Genomic DNA, 25441 nt, shown 5'->3' with positions numbered 1-25441 from the left:
ATATTATTTGTTTTTAAATGGATTTTGCATTTGAAAAGACGATAAAAACTAAATTTAGTGGTATACTTTGAATTTTCGGCAAAATGATTTTTCTGGTAAAATTTTGAATTTGAATTCTGAAATTATGTCAATTGCGAGAGCTCTAAGTAGAAAAAATTAAAATGCGACTTAATTTTAATTAATACCATTATTTAATCTAAATTGGTAAAATGTTAACATTTCAGTGTTTTTTTATTATGCGTGACAAATAGTTTATGGCGAATATTCATCTTTAAATAATGAATAAATAATAAAGAGTCAATAAAGAATACATCACCTTAGTCAACGAAGTATCTAAAAATTATAACAAAACAGATAAAATTTGCAGCATAATAACTATTCAAAACTTAAGTACTTATTCAAAATTACCACCATCAAAAATTATTGTTATGTGTGCAAATGTTAATATTTTACCAATTTAGATTAAATAATCGTATTAATTAAAATTAAGTCATATTTTAATTTATTTTATCGCCAACTGTCACTAAAGTCATTCATTATTGTACTCATTTGCCCTAATTTGCGGCAGTAAAGTAACACTTTATTGTACTGAAAGAAGAATTTTACTTTACCTGCCGCGATTAATGAAATTAACCAAGATTGAATGTAAGTGGTCAATGGCAGTAATCGAATGGCGAGTATTTGAGTGAACTTGAAATTTATTTACTTTAATTATTAAAAATATTGTACACAATTTGCGATATTATCAATTAAATGTATGTCAAAAAGTGGAATTTTGTAGTATTTTGTAATTATATTCATTTAAAATAAATTAAAACTTTACCGATTTAGTAATTATTCAATATTGATAACTATCGATTAAAAATCGAAAGCGGCCATCTTGCAAAAGTTATCTGTCATCACTGTCATGAAATTATTATGACGTCTAAAACTCTAAAATTTAAAAAGTTCTTAAATTGTAAATTGCAGGTAAGTGTTAAAACCAATATCAAATTATTGTGGACAGTGAAATTGTAGATAAAATATATTTTGGCATTGTCCAAGCTGCCAAGCTTTCAGTTCTTCATTCTTCAGTTTTTCATTGAGGGATTATTCAAATTAAAGATGATTAATTTTATCAAATTAAAAAAATTGTGTAGTATTATAATACTTTAAGATGCGAATCGTCGGAATTCAAATTCCAAGTTGATTTCCAATCAAATTATGTTGGCGATAAAATTTTATATGCACCACGTCAGTAAAGACTCTATCGAACTAGTCTGTTACTCGCCTCGCTCGCTACACTCGCTCTTTTCGTAATATCAGACTGGTTCGATAAAGAGTCACTTTACTGACTTTGTGTACATAAATAACTATTACTTTAAGCTTCGCAAAAGAACATAATTTCAGAATTCAAATTCAAAATTTTACCAGAAAAATCATTTTTATGAAAATTCAAAGTATACCACTAAATTTAGTTTTTCATCTTTTCAAATGCAAAATCCATTTTAAAAAAATTTAATATATGTACATGGTGTTTTTTGGGTCGGAACATTTATACAATATTTTTTAATCCGGACCTGGATTTCTTATAATTGTAAATAAATTAATTGATTGGACACTTAAAAGAATATTCGCGTGTTAAATATAAAATCAATATACAGTACGGTTGGCAAGTTGTAAGCTGTATTTCAACTTTTTTCTACTTAGAGCTCTCGCAATTCACATAATTTCAGAATTCAAATTCAAAATTTGACCAGAAAAATCATTTTGCCGAAAATTCAAAGTATACCACTAAATTTAGTTTTTCATCCTCTTTTCAACTAAAAACTCCATTTAAAAAAAAAATAATGTACAGGGTGTTGTTTTTGAGTCGGAATATTTTTCCAATATTTTTAATCCGGACCTGGATTTTTTACAATTGTAAATAAATTAATTTATTGTACACCTTAAATGATATTTGCGTGCCAAATATAAAATAAATATACAGTGTGGTTAAAAAGTTATGAACCAAATAAGAAAATGGCAAAATAGACAAAACACCCATAGTCCAGGAACCGAAGCTTTTCACCTCGCAATTTTTACAGAATGGATCGATTTGCTTGAAAATTTGAGAATACGTAGTGGATAGTCCAAGGATCAAAATCTATATGATGCCGAAAGGCGCTTTTACCATTGGGGTGGTTGCCACCCCATCCCGGGGGTGGAAATTTTTTATTATATTTTGACTACAAAAGTTGATAAAAATATTCATTCTAAGCAAAAAATGTTCTATACATTTTTTTGATAAAATTAATACTTTTCGATTTATTCGCTATCGAAAGTGTTAGTTTTATATCGAAAAAATCAATGTTTTTCGATATATACTCATTTACCATTCACTCAATTTTTGCTGTAGAAAAATTTTTTTGAAACTAAGTTCTTGGGAGATAAATAACCTATAGTATCATATTAAAACATTTTTTCGTATATCTGATGCTAATCTTTTTATTCTGACGGAAATGGCATTTTTCACCAAACTACAAAAAGTCGTTATTCGCTTTTAACTCCAATTTTTTTTAAAACTAATTATTCTAAGCCAGTCAAACTTCTAGAATATATTAAGAATATATAAATAAAGAAGAATGAACAAGGTCAATGACTAAAAACACCGCTAACTTACATTATTATGCTTCCAATTGGATTTCTCCTTTTTTTTTCAAAAAAATATATTGATTTTTTACCCGTAACCTTTTTAATTTTTATCTTTGAAAGTTTGGTGAAAGAGAATTTTGTAGGTTTTTATAAGGTCTATAAGGCTGTTAATATTAAATCCTTTTAAAATCCTCAGTCGTAAAAAGTGGTGACTTTGAAAGGGTTGGTAAAGGTGATTTTTGCATGTCATTACCAGATTTAATTGTCAATAGCTCACTCAATTTTTACCGTAAAAAAAATTTTTGCAAACCAGGATCTTGGGAATGAAATAAGCTACAGCTTCATATTTGAAACATTTTTTCGTATCTCCGATGCTAATCTTTCTATTCTGCAGAAAAGGAAATTTTTTGCCAAACTCCAAAAATTCGATATTCGCTTTTGACTTCATTTTTTTAAAAACGAATTATTCCAAGCCGGTTAAACTTCTAAAACCTATTAATAATACATAAATAAAGAAGGCAAAATAAGGTCAATGACTAATTTTAATTAGGGTGGTTATTAGGAGTTTGCTTCCGATCACTTTTTCGCTGAAAAAAATAGAGACTGACATTCTTTTCATTATTAACCACTTAATTTTTGAACTAAAGACTTGTTTTTATTTCCAGAGATAAATATTTTTAAATCCTTCAAATTATTTGAAGCATTTTATCCTCGAAAAATGCATAGTTTTCCCGTCTGTTGACTTTGATACTACAATATTTAGCATTTGACGAAGAAGAGCTAACGTATAATAAAGTATAGCTCGACTACTATTGCTCTGAAAGAAAATTTAAAAAAACGGTTTTGTTGATTTTTTCACAAGCTACATTTTTATTAAGCAAGGTTGTTTTGATAAAACGAAAAGTTTTTGAGTTATTTGCAGAAAACTGATTAAAAACATTGATTTTTTCGATATAAAACTAACACTTTCGATAGCGAATAAATCGAAAATTATTAATTTTATGAAAAAAAAGTATAGAACGTTTTTTGCTTAGAATGGATGTTTTTACCAACTTTTGTGGTCAGAATATAATAAAAAATTTCCACCCCCGACATGGGGTGGCAACCACCCCCATGATAAAAGCGCCTTTCGGCATCATATAAATTTTGATCTTTGGACTATCCACTACTTATTCTCAAATTTTCAAGCAAATCGATCCATTCTGTAAAAATTGCGAGATTTTGTCCTATTTTAAGCTTCATTACTTGGACTACCAGTATTTTTATTATTAATGGAGTGAGACCCATTAAGTATGGTTTTTTTGAGACCGCCTAAGTGTCCTTTTTCTACAGTTAACGTATCTTACTTTCCCAATGAAACACTCTGTATAGAACATAAGAGATTGACGTGATACGGACATGGCAGAAGAGCAGACCTAGAATATTGGATAGAAAGAATAACAGGGTGGAGCCCGACAGGAAGAAGGAAGAGAGGCAGACCCCGAAGATCTTTCAGGGGTGCCTACACTCAACTACACTAGAAAACAAAGGAACATATTTAATATTGTATTCGGAGTTTATAAGCTAAGTTCTCGAATTTTTTCTTGTCGATTCATGTAAATATCCAACAGTACTCACCCATTCCATGGCTTCCCCTTTTAAAAAATTAAATATGGCATTAATATAGTCAGAACTTAAATATTTCAAATCCTTAGACTGAAAAAACTCATACAGGTCCATATTCCTCATATTCCAGTCGAGTTCATTAAATTCCTGCCTAACATTATCCAACACATCTTCGTTATTTATAAATTTATTTATAACACACACTTTAAAAGGTTCTGTAATTATTTCTACATCTGGACTTGATAGTTTTTCATCTTTGCTCCAATGATCTTTTAGATCATTGAAAAAGTCTGCTCTGACTAGATTTTTGTGTATTTCTGCTGATATTTTTAACTTCTTTTGTGGGATTGTATCTGGATCTCTGCTACAGGTAGGCATCAAGTGATCTGTGGTTAACAAAAATAGAAAATTCAAGAATTATTTTTAGAAAAGTGTGATTTTTATATCAACTAAACATTGTTCAGTTTATATAAAAACATTGTTTTATATCAACTATCCTTTTAACCCGCAGTCAATTTTATGCTTTTCTTCAATAATCAAGCATGAAAAAAATTACTAGACATGATTTGGTTGAAGAAGAGTCTTTAACAGATAACATATTAAAAAAACACATACATCAGACAACAGGATTAGGAAATTCGAGACATCAAAATGACCCATTTTGTGGGTGGCCCGTTTTCTCTAATGCGCAGTATGTACAGGGTAATCACCTTCTGTGACAAAGTCCAATATATCTGTTATTATACAATATATGAAAAAAAGTTGTTAATAAAAGTTATAGACACCTTTAATGTACACATTTTAAAATTAGTGAGAAATATTCAGGGTCATCCATAACATGGTGCCAAAGCAAAGTTATGTTTTTTTTTAATAGAACAGCCTGTATTTTATTCAAAATCTGGTTTCTCTACACTTTTCTGATTAAAGAGATATAACACTTGTCAGGGTTATACTGAGTGTTCCAAAGTTATGAGCACTTTTATTAAAAATCATACTGAGTTGATCGCCCCGTATGTTTCTAACAGCATACTATAAACTTATTTTTTACTGCTTTTGACTGTCAATATTAAAGTACATAGTTTTGCAGCAACATACAATTTTTTTATAACTACACAAATTGTATACAGGCTAAGTCAAAATGTAAATAAAATATTTTCTTCATATTTTTAAATGGACTGTTTATATTACCATAGAAAAGTTCTATCATTATACTTGCATATCTTTTAAATATTCCCTATGCCTAAAGTTATTAGTTTTCGAGATATTTTAGTTTTATTGTTGATAACTCATATAGCCACTTTACACGATGCAAGTAATTGCGCAATTAATTGCTTAATTTCTTGCGCAAGAACTTGTGCAATAAGTTGCAACTAACTTTCTGCAATTGGCGAGGAACCGCAAAGTGGGCGACGCCTGGTGGCGAATTTGAAAATCATCAACTCAAGGAAAACATTGACTTTGCCATTAATTTGTGTACATATTTGCGGTCAGTTTATGTTGTAATTAACAATAATTTCGACTTAAAAAAACTATTGCAGTGTTCCTCAGTATTCATTCCTATTATACTCTACGTAATGACCTAAATTAACCAATGCCAAATCACACATTTTGTTAATTTAACGTTTGTATTAAACGTAGTATTTTTTAATGTTTAAACGACTGCAAAATTAAATAAATAAATAAAATGTAGTATATTATATTCTATACATAGAATGTACATTGTTATGCAAAATATCCCGACCACTTCGTAATTTCCAGAACACAATTATTATAAAATAAATGCACCTACTTAGTTTCCAAGTTTCCAGTTTTTATTTAATTAAAAATTGTTATCTGTTGGTGTAAAATAAACTGTAGTGCACCTATTAATTAAATTAAAAACAAAATTAGAAATCCTAAGATAGATTAATAATTTTTAGAACGCTGTGTGATTATCGGGGGGCCAGATATTTTTATGAAAAAAAGGTAAAAACAAATCAGTAGTTAGCATCAAATTTTAATGAATGCATACAGATTAAACATAATTTTGAGTCGTCTTTAACTTATAAGATGTCTTAGTTGCAAAACTTAGTGGTTACTTTGGCAAAACACTCCTGTAAATGATTTTACTTTAACGTTTTAGAACTGTGAATTCAAATGACAAAATGAATTGTTTTCCTAGAGTTGTCGTCCATCTTTGAAATCTTGAGCGCCCTCTGTTGGAATTTAATTTTGCGAATAAAGTGATTACATGGTGACAAAATAGCATAAATTTTAGGTTATGTTGTTTTTATAAATTAAATGTAAATTTTTGAGTAGTTATCAGATATTAGATTAAAAATGTTAGATAATAATATGTACCTATTATAACAAAATCAATTAATACCTAATGCAATTACACCTATTTATTCATTTACAAAAGGAAATAAGTTGTAAGAAATACAAATAGAAAATAGTCTTTTTAATCCCTATGTTCATAATTAAAGTTATCCACTAGAATAATGTTATCTGTGCAGCGTGAAATTGGTAAAAAGTTTATCTAGTTTTGTTAAAAAATTGTTTAGTTTGAAATTGAGGATGACAGAATGTCAATGTAGTAAAAACAAACAGTGTAGCCTTAAAAGTCACTAAAAATATAACCAAATTGCAGAAAAAATTGCATGAAAAATAGGACATGTTCTATTTAGCTGCAACTTCTTGCAGCAAGAAATTGCTGCAGCTTTTCTGTGCAATTCGCGTATGACACGATGCAATTTCTAATGATGGAAGAAATTGTGCGATTAATTGCGCAATTAGTTGCATCGTGTAAAGTGGCTAATAGATACATTTGTTACAATAATGAATTATACTCTGGGCTAATTAGCAAAATTCATGGAAAAGTTATTTACCAGCAATTTTATTGCTGGAATCGAATTATAAGATCCTCCATATTAATAATATAGGTATGCAAAGTCCGCAGATAGTGTGCTACTTTTTTTATAAACAAAATGGCGCCGACAAATCGTATTTTTTTCAATTATTGCTCTATAACTCCGAAGATTTTAACTTTACACCAAAAACACCCAAATAAAAATTCACCGCAATTAAATTCTGCATAGAGATATGTTTTTCACGATTTGCTCCGACGAAAATTTTCCTCTGAAAATGCGGGTTTTCCTAACAAAAACTCTAATTTTCAAATAAAGTTTTAGGTAAGTAATTATTAATCAATAATTAAATAACTTAGTGACATCAAAGCTTTCTTGGTATAGATTGTAATTCCAGAAGCCGGTGAAAATTAAACGAATATTTTAGCAACAATTCAATTGTTAATTAACAATTTATGATCGCAATAAAAACCAAAATAATCATGATACATTGATCAAACTTATAAAGATTATAAAGATGAGATGCTTATTTAATATTTTATCGACAAAATATAAATTTTTCTTTTTTTGCATAATCTTTAAATTTTGAAAAAAAACTAGTTATAATACGCTGGTCTAATTAGTAAAGTACAAAGAAAGGTTATTTACCAGCAATTTTATTGCTGGAATCGAATTATAAGATCCTATATATTACTAATATAGGTATGCAAAGTCCGCAGATAGTGTGCTACTTTTTTTATAAACAAAATGGCGCCGACAAATCGTATTTTTTTCAATTATTGCTCTATAACTCCGAAGATTTTAACTTTACACCAAAAACACTCAAATAAAAATTCACCCCAATTTAATTCTACATAGAGGCATGTTTTTCCCGATTTACTCCGACGAAAATTTTCCTCGAAAAATGTGAGTTTTCCCAACAAAATCTCGAATTTTCAAATAATTTTTTTGGTCCAGTAATTATTTATTAATAATTATATAGCTTAGTGAAATAAAAGCTTTCTTGGTATAGATTATAAATTCAGAAGCCGGTGAAAATGAAACTAATATTTTAGCAACAATTCAATTGTTAATTAACAATTTACAGTCGCAATAACAACCAAAATAATCATGAGACATTGATCAAACTTAGAAAGATTATAAAGGTGTGATGCCTATTTAATATTTTGTCGACAAAATATAAATTTTTCATTTTTTTTGCATAATCTTTAAATGTTTAAAAAAAATTGTTATAAACAAATTAACATTTCTCAGAAACTGTTTATTATATTCTAATTTTAAAAAATACTTAAAATGCGTATTTCATAGGTCTTGAAAATGAAGGCTTTAAAAAAATTTTCCAACCATTTGCAAAAAAGTTATGAAACAGCAAAGTAAATATACGATTTTTCCGTTGTTTATAATTTGTTTTAATTGTTTCAAAGCTTAAAAGTAAGTCTATGGTACAAACTAATTACTCACAAAGAATGTCAAAAATTAGTGCAATGGTTATATTTTAATCAAAGATTAAAAATACTTTTTTGTAATTTTTAGCGCAAAAGTAGGCCTGATACAGAGTCGGAGCTAAAATGTTCACTCGAAGCGACTGACACGCAGCATACATTATTTATTAAAAGGGTACGTCGCGCGACCGCCGGTCGTCGCTCCGAGTGAAAATTTTAGCTACAGTACTGTATTATTCTACTTTCGCGCGTGTAAATTACAAAAAAAATATATTTATAATCTTTAATTAAAATATAACCATTAAACTTATAATCGATATTTTTTTTGTAAATAATTAGCTTGTACTTTAAACTCACTTCTACGCTTTGAAAGAATTAAAAAGAATTATAAACACCGTAGTAATCGTATGTTTATTTTGCTGTTTCATAACTTTTTTGCAAATGGTTGCAAAAAAGTATTAAAGCATTCATTTTCAAGATATTTGAAATGCGCATTTTAGCTATTTTTTAAAATTAGAATATAATAAAAACTTTTTGAGAAACGTTAATTTGTTTATAACTATTTTTTTTTAAACATTTAAAGATTATGCAAAAAAATTAAAAATTTATATTTTGTCGAGAAAATGTTAAATACGCATCTCATCTTTATAAGATTTCAAAGTTTGATCAGTGTATCATAATTATTTTGGTTATTATTGCGACCGTAAATTATTAATTAACAATTGAATTGTTGCTAAAATAATCGTTCAATTTTCACCAGCTTCTGGAACTATAATCTAAACCAAGAAGGCTTTTAAGTCACCAAATTATTTAATTATTGGTAGATAATTACTTATCTAAAACTTTATTTGAAAATTAAAAATGTTGTTGGGAAAACCCGCATTTTCCAAAGAAAATTTTCGTCGGAGCAGATCGGGAAAAACACGTCTCTATGCAGAATTTAATCACGGTGAATTTTTATTTGGGTATTTTTGTTGTAAAGTTGAAATCTTCTGAGTTATAGAGCAATAATTGAAAAAAACACGATTTTTGTGCGCCATTTTGTTTATAAAAAAAGTAGCACACTATCTGAGGACTTTGCATACCTATATTATTAATATATAGGATCTTATAATTCGATTCCAGCAATAAAATTGCTGGTAAATAACTTTTCCCAAAAATGGCCTATTCTCCGATAATCAGCCCAGACTATTACCCTTAATATTAGAAACCTCCAATGGGTTTGTTAGTGGTAATTAAAATTATACTGCATTTCATTTTTTTCTCCAAATTTCTGGTAAATTTTATACAATAACGGCAATGTTATATTTACTAATAAAATGATATTAATTTTCCGCGAAGAAATGGGAACTATAAATTGCTGCAAGTTCTTGTTGAAGGTGGCTTTGGAATAATTGACACAAGAACTGTCAGATTTAAGATTTTAATTATCTGTACGTTTTTATTTTTGTTATTCTGTGTTATTGTTTGCCACATTGTTATAATTGTTACAAAACAATGAATTTTAGTCGTGAAGAAAAAATGACAGACATGATATGGATTTTAGAAGTGTTTCAAAAACTCATTACTTTCCACAAGAATTTATAAGGAACGGTACCCACAGCGTCGATAACCAAATAAGAGAACATTTGACAAATTATTAGACAGGTTTATTCGTACTGGTTCAGTTTTATATGAACCAAAGGAAAAAACAAAAACTGTTATTACGAATGAAAATGAATTAAATGTTTTACTGGCTGTTACAGAAAATCCTCATAAAAGTATTCGAAATATTACAAGAGACCAAGATGGATGTTATGGATCCAAAACATACTCAAGAAAAACAACATGCACCCATATCGTATACAATTACATCAGGAACTTGTTGGGGATGATTTCGAACGAAGAGTACAATTTTGTCCATGGTCACTACAGCAAATAGTTATACACAGAGATTTTTTTGAGTTTGTTCTTTTTGGAGACGAGGCAACTTTCCACAAAAATGGTAGTGTAAACAGACACAATTTTCATTATTATTCCACAACCAATCTGTACTGTGCTCGCACACATAGTCAAACAAGATGATCCTTAGATGTTTGGGGTGGAATCATAGGCTGTTACGTTATAGGTCCTTTTTTCTTTGAGGACTCGGTAAATGGTGAAGTTTATTTAAATTTACTAGTGAATCATTTACCTATTCTCCTTGAAAACATACCATTAAACATCCGCCAACATATGTGGTACCTTCACGACAGAGCCCCTGCTCACCACAACTCACTTGTCAATGGTGAACTCGATGAACTATTTCCTGAAAGATGGATAGGAAGAAATGGGCCAGTTCACTGGCCACCAAGATCACCAGAATTGAACAAAATTGACTTTTTTTCTGGGGTTATATTAAAGACGTAGTGTATAGGACACTTCCAACAACAGTTGACGATATGAAAATAAGGATTAAAAACGCCTTTCAAAGTGTCACACAACAAATGCATATACAATTTGTGTAGTTATAAAAAATTGTACATTGTTACAAAACTACTTTAATATTGAGAGTCAAAAGAAGTAAAAAAATAAGTTTATATTACAGTGATCGAAACATACAGGGCGATCAAATCAGTATGATTTTTTAATAAAAGTGCTCATAACTTTGACACTTGGTATAACCCTAGACAAGTGTTATATCTCTTTAATCAGAAAAATGTAGAGAAACCAGATTTTGGATAAAATACAGGGTGTTCTATTTAAAAAAACATAACTTTGGTTTGGTACTGTTGTAAAGGTTTATCAACATCCAATATTGAGATCAAGACATATTCATTTAATTCTTAAATGTACTAGAAACAAAACCAAAACATACACATTTGTTTACATTTTAGTAGGTGACCTAGATTTGTTAGAAGCACCAGTTTCGTATGTCGTGGTCAAGCTGAGTCGGCAATATATTTGTTTATATACTTATATACGAAGGCATCGTGATTTTCTAATTGATTCGTTAATTAAATATCATTCTTAATCCAGATGCACTCGCAGATGGTTTTACTTTAAGCACACCAACTAGTTACTAGCGTAATAGTGATTAAATAAACATATTATGAGTACTTAGTGGATTCCTACCCCTAGCGAGGTTCATCTCCAGAATACGACAACGTATTCTATTATATGGCGACCTGAGAGAGACGAACTGGACTTCTGAGGTAGAGAACAGGAAGAATGGCGATGGAGAATTGGAAAAAACGGAGGAAATTTGGGGTAAAGTACCAATCCCCATATTAACATATTAATATATGACTATATGGACAATATGGAGTTGGAGAGCAGCCACGCAGTAGCAGACGTCGACAAGGACGAAGGTTGGAGTCTTGGGTCCACGCCCAGCTGCAAGAGGAACCATGGAAACGATGGATAATGGTCAATAGTGAATGTGAGTAACTCTTAAGCTATTTTTTTCATTGCATACAGTCTCACATACACGTATAATTTTCTTTCATTAAATATAATGTAAATACATAAAATTTTGGGATAAATTAGGATTAATTATTTTTTTAAATTTAAATACATATTAATTAGGTAAAGTTTTTAATATTTCTATGTAGAGTAAATGGTAAAGTAGAGTATTGAATAAGTTAAATTACTTTTTCTACAAAGACTAACTAAGCTTTCTTAACTACAAATAGAGATTATCTATAGAAGTTTATATTTTTAAGGATAAAACAAGATTTTTTTTGCAATGCGTCAGCACATAAAACAATTAAAAGTATTTTTAAAACTGTCTACAATTACATAATATGCATATAAGTGTCTAGTTACATGAATATACTATTTATTTACATGTAGAAGCGAGGAGAAAAAAAATGCAAGATAATGACTTTATTGTGCGTATGATATTTATATTTACGTTCGATTGACCGTGAAAGCATGAGTTATGATTATGAAGGAATCTGCTGAAAAAGCAAAAATTTAAATGGACAATTGAAATTATATACAAGGAAATGTGTAGAAAAACTTTTTGCGATGAGTCAAAATATTTTAATTGAACATGAATCATGAAAGTTAAACATGAAAGGAATATTTTATTGAAATAATTTCCACGGAAAATGTGAGTTCCGAAATAACGAAGACTAACGAAAAAAGAATCAGGATTTAGAGATTTTTTTTTACCAATGACAAGATAAAGAAACATTAACGATTAAGAAACATAAGACGAAAAAATTTAAAATATGACTACGGAAAAGAAATTAAATTATTTATATACAAGGATATACAAGAATTTTTATACAATGAATTTATGAAGAAATGATGTAAGAAAATGATGTAAAAGTAATGATGTAAGAAGAAAAATAAAGACATATAAGTTACCTATAATGACGTAAGGAAGTTTATACATTAACAAGTAAATCCCATTGGAGGGAAAAAAGAAAAAAAAAAGATTGGTAAATATAAGACTTATCATAATATCATAATGATGGACATGTTATTAAGATTAATGTAAAGAAGATTTAATGACAATGATACGGAAAACCGAATAATTGAAGAGACTTTTGTACAGTAAAAAGTACTATTTAAGAAAAATACTTGGTATTGCTTCAAGTAAAATATAGATAATTAGTATAATATAAAGTTACTTTAAATTTTTTGTAATATAAACTAACTCTAATTTTCTATAATGTTAATATGTTTTGAATGAATACTTGACAAGTCATGTAAGACTGTATTTCAATCAGAGAAATAGAGACTTTTTCATTGTGACGGTATAATATAAAGTGACTAATTGCGCGAATAAGTGAGAAAAAACTATTATTTAGTAGATAGCACAAACTCATATTATTTATTTAGCGTATATTTACAAGTTTTCGTTCCTAATCCTTTTTTTTTTGTAAATATTTTATGGGTCCGCGGCCCCGAAACTCATTTAGTATTAGGATTTCAATTTTTAGCCCAGAAATATTAGGATTAATTATTTTTGCCCAGAAACAGTAGGATTAATTATTGTTAGCCCAGAATCAGATTTAGTGTTAGGATTAAGATTTTCTTAGAGAATTTTCATTATATTTTTCAACAGAATATAGTCTATTTTTATTAACACTTTCTTTAGATTTTTTTTCATTATTGAACACTGAAGTTTTTAGGTAATAATTCTTTTTGTTTTTGATTTTGTTTTAAGTTTTGATTTCAATTTTTTAATATCGAGTGAATTTTGGTATAAATATAATATTTATGTTTTATGGTTAATTAAGGAGACAAATGATTTTTAATATATTAGAAGCAAAGTTAATTAACAATACAAACAATAAAAAACCAACTCTTGTCAAGGAAAAAGGTACAAAATAACATCAGAAGATTTTAACATGCTTATTTCATGTTTTGAAGCTAACCGACTCTCATCAAGACTGAGCAGTTCGGATCAGACAGGAATTTAGGGATGCAAAATGTAGATTTTTTAAGCGCACAACTATCCATTTTGTCTTTTTGGAACAAACCTTCCCATGACTAAGGACGTGGAGAAAGAACCGGAAGCAAATACAAGGATTTAAAGCTGCGAAAAACCCGCCAAGTAGGTAAGGGTTAGAAAAGGAAGAATATGTGACGTAAATACGAGTTTAATAAAGAAATATGTTTAATAGTACACTATGAAGAAAGTACTAAGTATAAAGAAAATGAAAATATGTATTAGTAAAGTACCAGTCAAGAAGAAGAGGAAGAAAACGGAGAATTTTTTTTTAATTGAAGAATATATAAAAGGTCAGAAAGTCAAATAATTATTTTAAAAGTGAAAGAAGTATAATTAAAAAGTAAGTTCAAATGTAAGAATTAAAGTTATAATTTTATTTTAAATCGGGAAAAGGTAAAATATACATTACAATTTCTGAGGGTAGAATTTCGCGAGATATAAGGAAGTAATAAGTAAGAATAGACGATGTTTGATGGCAATTTTTTTATAGGGTAATAAGCTGCATATTTGTATATATTATATTTGTATTTTGTATTTGTATATATTTCTATAAATCTTTTAAAGTAACCAGTTGGTGGAGCACAACAATATTTTCTTCCTTGCATGTAGTCAGAAAATTTCCCGAAGGGGATGGATGTAAAGGTTTATCAACATCCAATATTGAGATCAAGACATATTCATTTAATTCTTAAATGTACTAGAAACAAAACCAAAACATACACATTTGTTTACATTTTAGTAGGTGACCTAGATTTGTTAGAAGCACCAGTTTCGTATGTCGTGGTCAAGCTGAGTCGGCAATATATTTGTTTATATACTTATATACGAAGGCATCGTGATTTTCTAATTGATTCGTTAATTAAATATCATTCTTAATCCAGATGCACTCGCAGATGGTTTTACTTTAAGCACACCAACTAGTTACTAGCGTAATAGTGATTAAATAAACATATTATGAGTACTTAGTGTATTCCTACCCCTAGCGAGGTTCATCTCCAGAATACGACAACGTATTCTATTATACTGTGTTATGGAGGATCCTGTATATTTTTCTCTAATTTTAAAATGTGTACATCAAAGGTGTCTATAACTTTTATTAACAACTTTTTTCCATATATTGTATAACAAATATATTGGACTTTGTCACAGAAGTTGATCACCCTGTATAATATATAATATATGGTCAAATTGCATATTGAAACTTAAATCCCTATGATAATCTGGATCTCTGCTACAAGTAGGTATTGTATAATGAAACTTGATGTCCGACGAGTATATTAGGTATTTGACAAATAATGACATGATTTCGAAGTCAGTTAAGTATTAAAGAAAAAAAATCACTAAGAGGATTTAAACCTCCGCGGGGATGAACCGGGTTGACATCCTATCGTAGTGACAAAAAAAAACAAAACAAAAAAAAAACTAAAATAAAATACAAAAAAGAATGCATTTATTTTAATATTAAGATTAATATTTTTATTTGTAAAATGTATACACTATGTGTTCTTGATAAACATTAAGTAATATAATATATTTATATTTATTAACATAGTATGTACATTAGCTGTAATGAGTAGGTAAATAAGAAGTAAAAAATTGTAATAATATTATAATAACCAAGTTTCACTAATTGGCAATATCTTTAATACATTTACTTTTGATTGAGACTGGCTGAATGACCATAGTCCAAGCCAAAAAAAAAAAATGTATGATATAATGCCCTAGGGCGTTATTTTGAAAAATAGCGCCCTAGAACATTAAATTTAAATAACTAGTTAAATACTGTCAAGTTGACAAATAACAACCTAAGTAAAACTATATGGTTACCACAATTATGTTACAACTATTGCTGGTAAATGTATTTATTTGATTATTTCATTCATAGGAGATTCTGACCAATAGAAAGCTACAGAAATCTGAATTAAATCGATAATTTTTGATAATCTCCTGTCGTTAAGTATATTACGTCAGATGCCCTTCGTTGCTACGAAAAAATACATTCAGTGACATTAATGACAATTAATGTTTTAAAAATTATAAAAGTGATGACTTTCAATCGTCAAATATTTATAACAAGAATGTGTGTGTACTTTGTACGCACGTAAGAAGTTATACTTCTACTACATATTATGTGATTTTTAAGACTATACCAAAAATTTAAAAAAATAAAAGAATAAAACGCACACAAACACATTGAAAAATGCCACAAAGAAAAAATGATTTCTGGACGATAATAATTGTTGGCAAAAATTTTAAATACGCATTTGCTGAAAAAAAAATTATATAACAAATATACTTACAATCATAATATGCATAAAAAAATAAAACTTGCATCGGGAATTGAACCCTTGAATTTCGTGCCGCTTTGACTCGTAATCGAAGCGTAGACTCACTCGTCCAACCGCACATTATTTATCATGTGGAAAAATACGGTAACTGAACGTTTTACTGTTTAAAAGTTGTTTTGAAAATTATGTACATAGTTTAAATTTTGTGGAAGAAAATATAAAAATATAACAAAACAGTAAGAAAACAATATATTAGATGAAGATTGGTAGAACTTTTGTTGGTAATCAAATTAAGTATGTAAATCAAAGCATTACATACCTACTAGATAAATAAATCTACGCCAAAAAATCATAATTAAAAAATAAAAATCGAACCTAATTTGGGATTTCTCTCTAAAATCCGTATTCTTGAGAAAATAAATGTATGTATTTCAACCTAATCCAAATGTATAATTACAATATGATTATAATAAAAACTAGGTATTTACCAAATTAGAATGAGTTTTCCTTGTCCAAAATAGTCCAAAAGTCCAAAAATATAGGTATATGAAAACTATTTAAAAAGGCAGTATAACTATTAACTAACTTTTGTTTGTTGTTTCTTTTCACACAAATTTTAAAACGCAACAACCATAAATAATCTAACTACAGCTGTGCCACAGCCGCCATATTGAATAATTTTTGACATATCATTTGAACATCCAATCAGAACAAAGTTATAATGCGCATGCGCCCGGTCGCTAGGTTTTCCCATATAAAAATTTACCCTCTATCGCCGGTAAAGAAGTATAACTTCAAAAACTGTGTTTAATGGTACTAATTTGTACTTACATACATAAATTGCAATAAAATTTTGGTTTTGAACAGTTTTATTCATGAAATAATCGCAACAAATTGCACTCGAACTCTGAAATTAATATAGAATTTTGCTCTCGTGACATTTTGACATAATTTCACTCGCCTTCGGCTCGTGAAGTTAAAACTGTCAAAGTGTCACTCGGGAAAAATTCAATAATTTCAGAGCTCTTGTGCAATTACTACTGAAAACTAATTAATTCAAAATTCATTCATTTTTTTTTTGCATATAAAGAATAATTTAGTCAGACATTAAATGTTGAAGACACCACAGGTATTATAGATAATAACGCTTTCGGTCAACATATATCCCTCGGGCCAAAAGCCCTCGGTATATATTGTCCTTTTCATGATCATTTTTCAGTGCGTAACAAATGATAGGAAAAAGATAATACACATTTATGACATTTATTCTAACATAACATTTTAGTTAAATCTGACAGTTGTCACATTTTATTTTCAATTTGGAATAAAAACAAATCAAATGTGTTTCTTGCATTTATAAAATGGTATTTTCTTTGATTTGTATAGTCTTATAAATTATACAGATTATATTTGTAATATTATCTAATTAAAAAAAAATATTTTTTTATTATGGCGCCATCTATCGACAACTAGAATAACTAGAATAAATGTTATAAATGTCACCGACGAAATGTAATCACTGACGTGCCTTTTTTTTTCTGTCACATACAATTTAATGCGTTAGAAAGAAATCGAAAAACTGTGACGCACTGAAAGATGATCATGAGAAAAAGAATACATCATTGCCTCAAGCGTTATTATCCTTATAATACCCTTGGTTCCTTAATAACTATAAATCCCTATGATAATCTGGATCTCTGCTTTTAACAAGTTTTTAGCATTTTGTGGTAAACGAAAAGGTTTGAGAAAGTGAGTTTTATTCCACATCCCTCATTTAACACTTAAAATCTTATAGTCGAACCTGATCCTGTTGTTACAATAACAAAAACTTTTTAATAAATGAAAATTTGATAGTGTATTGTGCTTACAACCAATTAATGAAGATGGTGTATTGGGAATAACTTTACAATCGTGATCCCAAAGTTCGCATTCAGTTTCTGGTTCAGTCCCTGAAGATTCTTCAAAATAATTGGCATCGTCAGGGGAAGATTCCTCTGATGTATAATCATTATCGCTGTCCTCTAAAACGAAAAATGATGAATTAAATATTTACCTCAATAGTAAGCTTTATCAATTACCATCATATTTATGATTCTCTTTTGAAGTCATTTACAACAAAAATAAGAACAACCTGCTATAAATATTTAAAAATTTATTTTTATTTTTATTCTTTTCTAACCTTAAAACGTGACATTTGTTCTTCTTCTTTCTTTACTTTTGGCGTGCATATAAGTACATTTGCCAGCACGTTTTTCTGCTCCTGCAGCTTGTAGAGAATTGCATACGCTTTTATTACTTGGATGAAGGAAAATGAGAAGATAAGCAATTAGGGCCCGGTTGTACAATCGAAGTTCAACTCCGGCTCAGCGCCATTACCGAGTTCAGGGCAAGAAGTGCGTTGTACATACAAAGTTTAATTCTTGAACTCGGTTTAAGCCCGGGTTCAGCTGAGCGGTCGATGTTCGGCAGTTTAACGCTGGTTCAAGGATTTTTAACCTCACATTTTTGTCACTGTCAACGGAAATCATATTTACACTGAACTCACTGAAAATTTTAACTAGTAATGAAGATTTTCTGGAAATGATAAATATTGTAGAAGGAAGGAGAACACAGAAAACAGTGTAGGGCTAGAGAAAATCATTTTGAAAAATGGAATGATAATGAATTTTTGCAAAGATTTTGGATATCTAAGATGCTGTGCTGTTCACTATTTGCATGAAACTATTGCTCATAGAATAAAAAAATCGAACAGATAGGTAAGAACGAAAACAAGTGGCAAATTTGTTATTGACATTTCAAGAACCAAGCTGTATCTTCTAAGAACATGGTTTTTATTGCCCTAAATTATGTAAGGTTTTATGCAGTGAAGTGGACCCATATCAGTTTTAAGCAACAGGCTCCTGTTTGCAACTTGTGGATGGTTTTGAAGCAAATGTAGAAAATGATTTTGTTAATCTATTAAATTAAATGTACATAATTTATTAATAAATTTAAAATTAATTATATTTGTACCATGCTTATGTATAGGTAGGTACATATCACTTTATTTAATAATGATTACAAATTAATTTACATTCTAAAATTATTTAAATACCTACCCTACCTACTTCCTACTTCACTAGAATAAGGCAAATATTAACATTTTTGATTAAATTTGAAATCATAGCTGTAAACAGTTAAATATTTATGAGAAGAGAATGTGAAGATTGAATTAGTATCTTCGTTGGTGATAGTGGTTACGGAGTCAAGAAAAACCTAATAACACCATTACACAATCCTTCATCACAAGCTGAAATTTTATTTAATGAGGCACAATGAGAATGCAGAGACACAATTGAATGGGTATACCGAATAACAATTGTTAAGTGCCATGTGATTAGTTTTTAAGAAATCGAACTGTTAAAATTGGAATAATGGTAAATTTATACATTTAAGGGTTAGTTATTAATACAGTTTGTAACTAACTGGGTACATTTAAGGGTTAGTTATTAATACAGTTTGTAACTAACTGTACTGTATTATTAATCCTTTTTTAATGGCATGGACTATATGTCAATCAGCCAATCAAAACATGACTAGTTAAGAAGAATATACATTTAAAGACCGTAAACTTCATAAAATATCAATAACGAAGAAAATTTAGTTCAGTTGAGATGTAATTTAAGTACTGAAATTAAACAGATGGTACTAAGCTGAAGTAATTAATTACTAATCCTTAAAATGTATAAATTTACCATTATTATAATTTTAACAGTTTTTGTTCGATTTCTTAAAAACAAATCACATGGCACTTGTTACTCGGTAGACCCATTCAACTGTAATTGGAACATCAAAGTTAGACAATATTGCAATGCTTTTTAATAACCCTTTGCCATACTACATGAAGAAGAGGAAGTAGCAATGGCATTAGCCAAAAATTTAGAAAATCTAGAGAATCATGAGAAGCAATACAATTTGTCAAACGTAGGAAGAGGTTGAAAATCTTTTGCATGAATACTTTGTTAATTTAAAATTTAGAAATTTAAACTAATACATACAACTATTTATTTATAAAAATATCTTAATATCTGCTACAATCAATGGCTTTGATGAACTTCTTTAAAATTTTGGGGGCTGACATTTGTTTCATTTTATTTTGTACAATTTTGCTGTATTGTTTGGCCAATGATATCAATATTTCTTCTTGAGAGGTGAAATTGGAAGGTATTTTTGCATCCATTGTAGAAAAAAATACCAACAAACAATTTTTTACAAAAAGAAAATAAACACATTCCAATAATATCCTAATATTTATAATACCTATTCAAATGGTCTGTTCACAAATTTAACGTAGGAAATTGATTAAACTAATAAACCAAACGATAAAAAATACCGATTAAACTAATAACAGTAATAAAAGAATTCTATTGACAAAAACCAAATAATAATACATAAATGGCGGGAAAATTTATGTCAAGAATTGAGGAGAATTGCTTTGAATACGCATGCCTTACGTTGCCAACCTAACCAAAATTTGTATGAACCTCGGCTTAACTGAACTTGGCATTGAACAACCCGAATGAAGTTAAACCGACGCTCAAAATTGAACCCGGTTCAACTAAGCGATCGCTTAAGCCACCAATGTACAATCGGGCCTAGATCTTCATAGAGAAATAAAAATAAGCGAGCTTTCTTCTTTCCATTTTGTTCCTTTTGGTTGACATCACCCTAGACCTTTAGACTAGATCCACGAAAAAGAAGAACAATTCGAAAATTGGTACATGACGTTTTCTTCTGGGATTTTATAAAAAGTTAAAAATTTTTTTGTGATTACTATCAGACACTTGAAAATTTTGTTATTTTAGTATTATAATCAAAACAAAAATGAATTCCGAAACAGTTGTAGTGCGTATAATTCACTTAGATGACTTTACTACTGAAAATTCTTTGAAAGATTTTTTATCAACATCATTATTATTGGGTGCCATTAAAAATGTTTTTATTAATAAAGATAATGAGCTGCAAATAGTTTTTGCCTATGTTATATTTGAATATAGCCGAGATGCAAAGACAGTTGTGAACAGACTAAATGGCTTTTGTTTTCAAACTAAAGTTTTGGAGATTGAATTAATAGATCCAAGTTTACCTTACAAACGATATAAGAGGACTGTTGACTCAAATTCTGTTTCCGCCGAGAGCTTACAGACAAGATCTAAAACACTAATTATGACTCGCAGAAGGAATTTCCGTAGACAGTTTGATAGATTTAATGTTCAAAACAATGACACAGCATCTGAAGCAATAAGTAATTCTGTAAAAGTTAAAAATAATATGCAACCAACTGGGGCATGCACAGCAAGGGTATCTGGTTCGAGATCATCTGTTTCACACTTAAGGCAGAAGACAAACACTGGCAATCAAATATCTAATGAAGCAACAAATAATGAAATACAACCACCTGTTTCTACTAAACCAGCAGCAGAACCTAGAAGAATTGTATCAGCACAACTCAGGACACCAAAGTTAGCAACTTTACCAGATGCGTTTACTAGGAGTCAAACACCAGCAACTTCACCATTATCTTCAGCAGTGCACCAATCAAATGCTTCTGCACCAGGAACTTATTCTTCACTGGCTTCGGTAAAGCATCAGCTAAATACTACTACTAGGCCACTAACACCAGCACCTTCCCATTCTTCACCGTCTTCAGCAGTACACTATCAAACTACTTCCACTAGGGTACAAACTCGACCAACTCCTTCACCATTATCTTCAGTAAAACATCTATCAAATGCTTCTACTAGAATAAAAAAACCAGAAACTTCATATACTTCCACTAGGCCACTAACACCTGCACCTTCCCATTCTTCAGCGTCTTCAGCAGTACACCATCAAACTACTTCCACTAGGGCACAAACACCAACAAGTTTACCATTATCTTCAGCAGTGCATCAATCAGGAATTTCCCATCCATTGTTGTCTTCAGTAAAGCATCAGTCAAACGCTTCTAACAGGGCTCAAACACCAACAACATCTTATCCGTCACTATCTTCAACAAGGCATGAGCCAAATGCTTTTGTTAGGGGCCACACACAAACTTCACCATTGCCATCCTCTATGCATCAGTCACAATATGTGACCACTTCTAGGCCACAAATTGTATTTGAACATAGACCTGTATCTATTGAATCTAGAAGAACACCTAAAGAATCCAAATGTGTTATTTCATAATTATTGTCCGAATTTATATTTGATTTTTTTAGCATTAATTTTAAAAACAGCAACTATACTGACAGAAAAAAAGGTATGTCCGTGATTACAGTCATTTATTAGTCCAGAGAAATAAGGTTTTTCTCGTGACACATCCCCCTCCAGGCCGAAACCAAATTTTTTGAGTAGTTTGGACATCTATAATATTAACCTATATGTTTCCTGCAGCCGATTTTGATGATATACATAGTTATAAACAAATGAAGATCGAAAAACGGTAAATTATCGCTTTTTTCGACTATTACCAAAAAGTTAGGCACTTTAAACAAATTTGAGAGTAAGAAACTCATAAATCGTATAAAAAACTTCAATATGGCATTCGCTGAATATGTCCAACCTTATTGGTTGCTTAGAAAATTGCAAAATAAATCATAAATATTGAGTTTTTATAAATATTCGTAACTTAGGTAAAAATTAACTTAGAATCTTCTTATTAAGCGGAATGCCGAGACTTCTTGTACTTAAATTATATTTTAAATTTCAAAGCAATTGGTCAAATAGTTTAAAAGTTATTTAATTTATTTTTCCCAAATTCATTTTTTTTGCAACACTATAAGTCAGAAAATTATGAGGTTACAATAATACTTCGGACAGTTTATGAAAGAAGAACATTTATACTATTACCTTAATTAAAAATAAATGACAAAAAATTATTTTAAACAGTGTAAAATTATTTTGCAAAAACATGTCCATTTTTTGCTTACTTATAAACAATTAGAATAACGTTTTAACCGTTACCCGTAGAAAAATTATTTTTTCATATTTAGAAAGACTGAATTTTTATACACATTTAGAAAGAAAAACAACTGTTCTAGGACACTTAGGGACAAAGTTAGCCCCCCCATTTTTTTAATTCACATGTTTTTGCAAAATTATTTTGCAATATCTATAATTATTTTTTGTCATTTTTTTTAAATTAAATTAATACTGTAAATTTTCTTCTTTCATAAACTATCCAAAATATTACTGTAACTTCATCATTTTCTGACTTACAGTGTTGCAAAAAAAATTAATTTTGGATAAACAAATTAAATAACTTTTAAACTATTTGACCAATTGCTTTGGAATTTAGGGTGTAATTTAAGCAACATAAGTCTCAGCATTCCATGTAATAAGAAGGTTCTAAGTTAATTTTTACATAAGTTATGAATATTTATAAAAACTCAAAATTTATGATTTATTTGGCAATTTTCTAAGTAACCAATAAGGATAAACATATTCAGCGAACGCCATATTAAAGTTTTTTATACGGTTTATGAGTTTATTACTCTCAAATTTGTTTAAAACGCCCAATTTTTTAGTAAGAGACGAAAAAAGCGAATATTTACCGTTTTTTGATCTTCATTTGTTTATAACTATGTATATCATCAAAATCGGCTGCAGGAAACATATAGGTTATTATTATAGATGACCATATTACTCGAAAAATTTGGTTTCAGCCTGGAGGGGGATGTGTCACCAACACGATATTTTTTTTCCTTATTTCTCTGAACTATATAACATTTATTCTAGTTGTTAATAGATGGCCCTATAATTGAACAAAAAATGATTTACGAATTATATAATATATAATAACTATAATCTGTACAATTTGTAAGACTATATAAATCAAAGAAAATACCATTCTATAAACGCAATAAACACGATTTGTTTTTATACCAAATTGCAAATAAAGGGGTTATATACTGCAATACCCTTTTCATATTTGACTGATTACGATTCTGACAACTGTCAGATTTAAGTAAAATGTCATGATAGAATAAATATTATAAATGTGTATTATCACATTTTTTTTCTGCCACTTGTGACGCACTGAAAAATGCCTCTGAGAAGGACCATACCAAAGATCAGTTTCATTGCTGTATTGTAATTATTATTATAAATTTTATACTTTATAGTACATTCTTTCACGGTTTTTGCTCTAAATTTTAAAGAACCGCTTGGATTGACATGAAATTTGGCGTACGTATAGCTTACATCTCAAAGAAAAAAAGTGATATTGTGCCGATGTATGTTTTTGCCCTGGGGGTGACTTTCACCCTCTCTTAGGGGTGAAAAAATATATGTCCAAAATAAGTCCAAAATGGGTAAACTGACTAATTTTAAGTAACTTTTGTTCTATAGAGCTTTTTCGCCAAGTCAACACTTTTCGAGTTATTTGCGAGTGAATATGTTCATTTTCAAAATAACCACATTTTTAGACGGTTTTTCGCAAATAACTCAAAAAGTAAGTATTTTTTCGAAAGAAACGTTTTTAACAAAAATATAGCCTATAAAAAAAGTAAAAAAAATGGTGTACGCGTGAGGTCTCTGGATCTCGTAGAACCAGAGTTATAGCCAATGAAAAATAGATTCATATTCCCAATATAATATTTCGACGTGAAAAAAAGTGTTTAAAAAAAGATTTATTTTTGTTTTTACAAAAAGTTTCTAGCAATAAATTTACGCAAGTTACGCTCAAAATAAAGTTGGTCCCTTTTGTTTTGACAAAAAAAAATCGGGAAGACCACCCCCTAATTAGCAAATTAATCGTTACCGCTCCACAAATTATTTTACTTATGTTGTGTTTATATGATCTGTAAGTTTCATCGATTCAAAGTGTTTATTTTTGAAAAAATTTGGTTTCAAAGTAAAATTTTTAAAAATTTTAATTTTGAAAAATATGCTTTTTTTCAAAATAACTTAAAAATTGTTACGAGACCAAAAACCTCGAAAAACAAAAAAACTCAGCATTGCTTTTCTGAATATCATTGTATTTTTGTGTTTCTCTGTTAGACAAAAATTGATTAAGATTTGGCGTTTCTAAATTTGCATACATTCGTGATCAGTGACTCGTTCAACCCCTTTTAACTACAGCCACTTCAATAATAAGGACTTTGAACCGATGAAACCAAGCTTTCTTAAAACACTTTAAATAAGTTGTAATGAGTTTTCCACCGAAATGTGCTTCATTTTTGGTTATTTCACGTT

The 25441-nt window shown here is 29.3% G+C and overlaps 1 protein-coding gene across 2 annotated transcripts in view; it reads right to left on the bottom strand.

Annotated features, from left to right (window-relative positions):
* Positions 1-18539, bottom strand: part of LOC114331051 (prolyl 3-hydroxylase OGFOD1) — a 98723-nt gene extending 80184 nt beyond the window's left edge. The window contains exons 1-3 of one of the 2 annotated variants that reach the window (XM_050643816.1): positions 18402-18539; positions 18091-18243; positions 4231-4604 (exon numbers count right to left, since the gene is read on the bottom strand). In XM_050643816.1, coding sequence (XP_050499773.1) covers positions 4231-4596 — 366 coding nt within the window. In that variant the 5' untranslated portion in view covers positions 4597-4604; positions 18091-18243; positions 18402-18539. Of the gene's footprint in view, positions 1-4230; positions 4605-18090; positions 18244-18300 lie in introns of both variants that reach the window. The other variant, XM_050643815.1, reaches the window with a different exon arrangement.
* Positions 18540-25441: the final 6902 nt, after the last annotated feature.

Source organism: Diabrotica virgifera, chromosome 2, assembly GCF_917563875.1.
Source record: "Diabrotica virgifera virgifera chromosome 2, PGI_DIABVI_V3a".
Classification (NCBI taxonomy): domain Eukaryota; kingdom Metazoa; phylum Arthropoda; class Insecta; order Coleoptera; family Chrysomelidae; genus Diabrotica; species Diabrotica virgifera.
The sequence above is the reverse complement of the archived record's forward strand: the minus strand, read 5'-3'. Positions and strand labels throughout refer to the sequence as shown.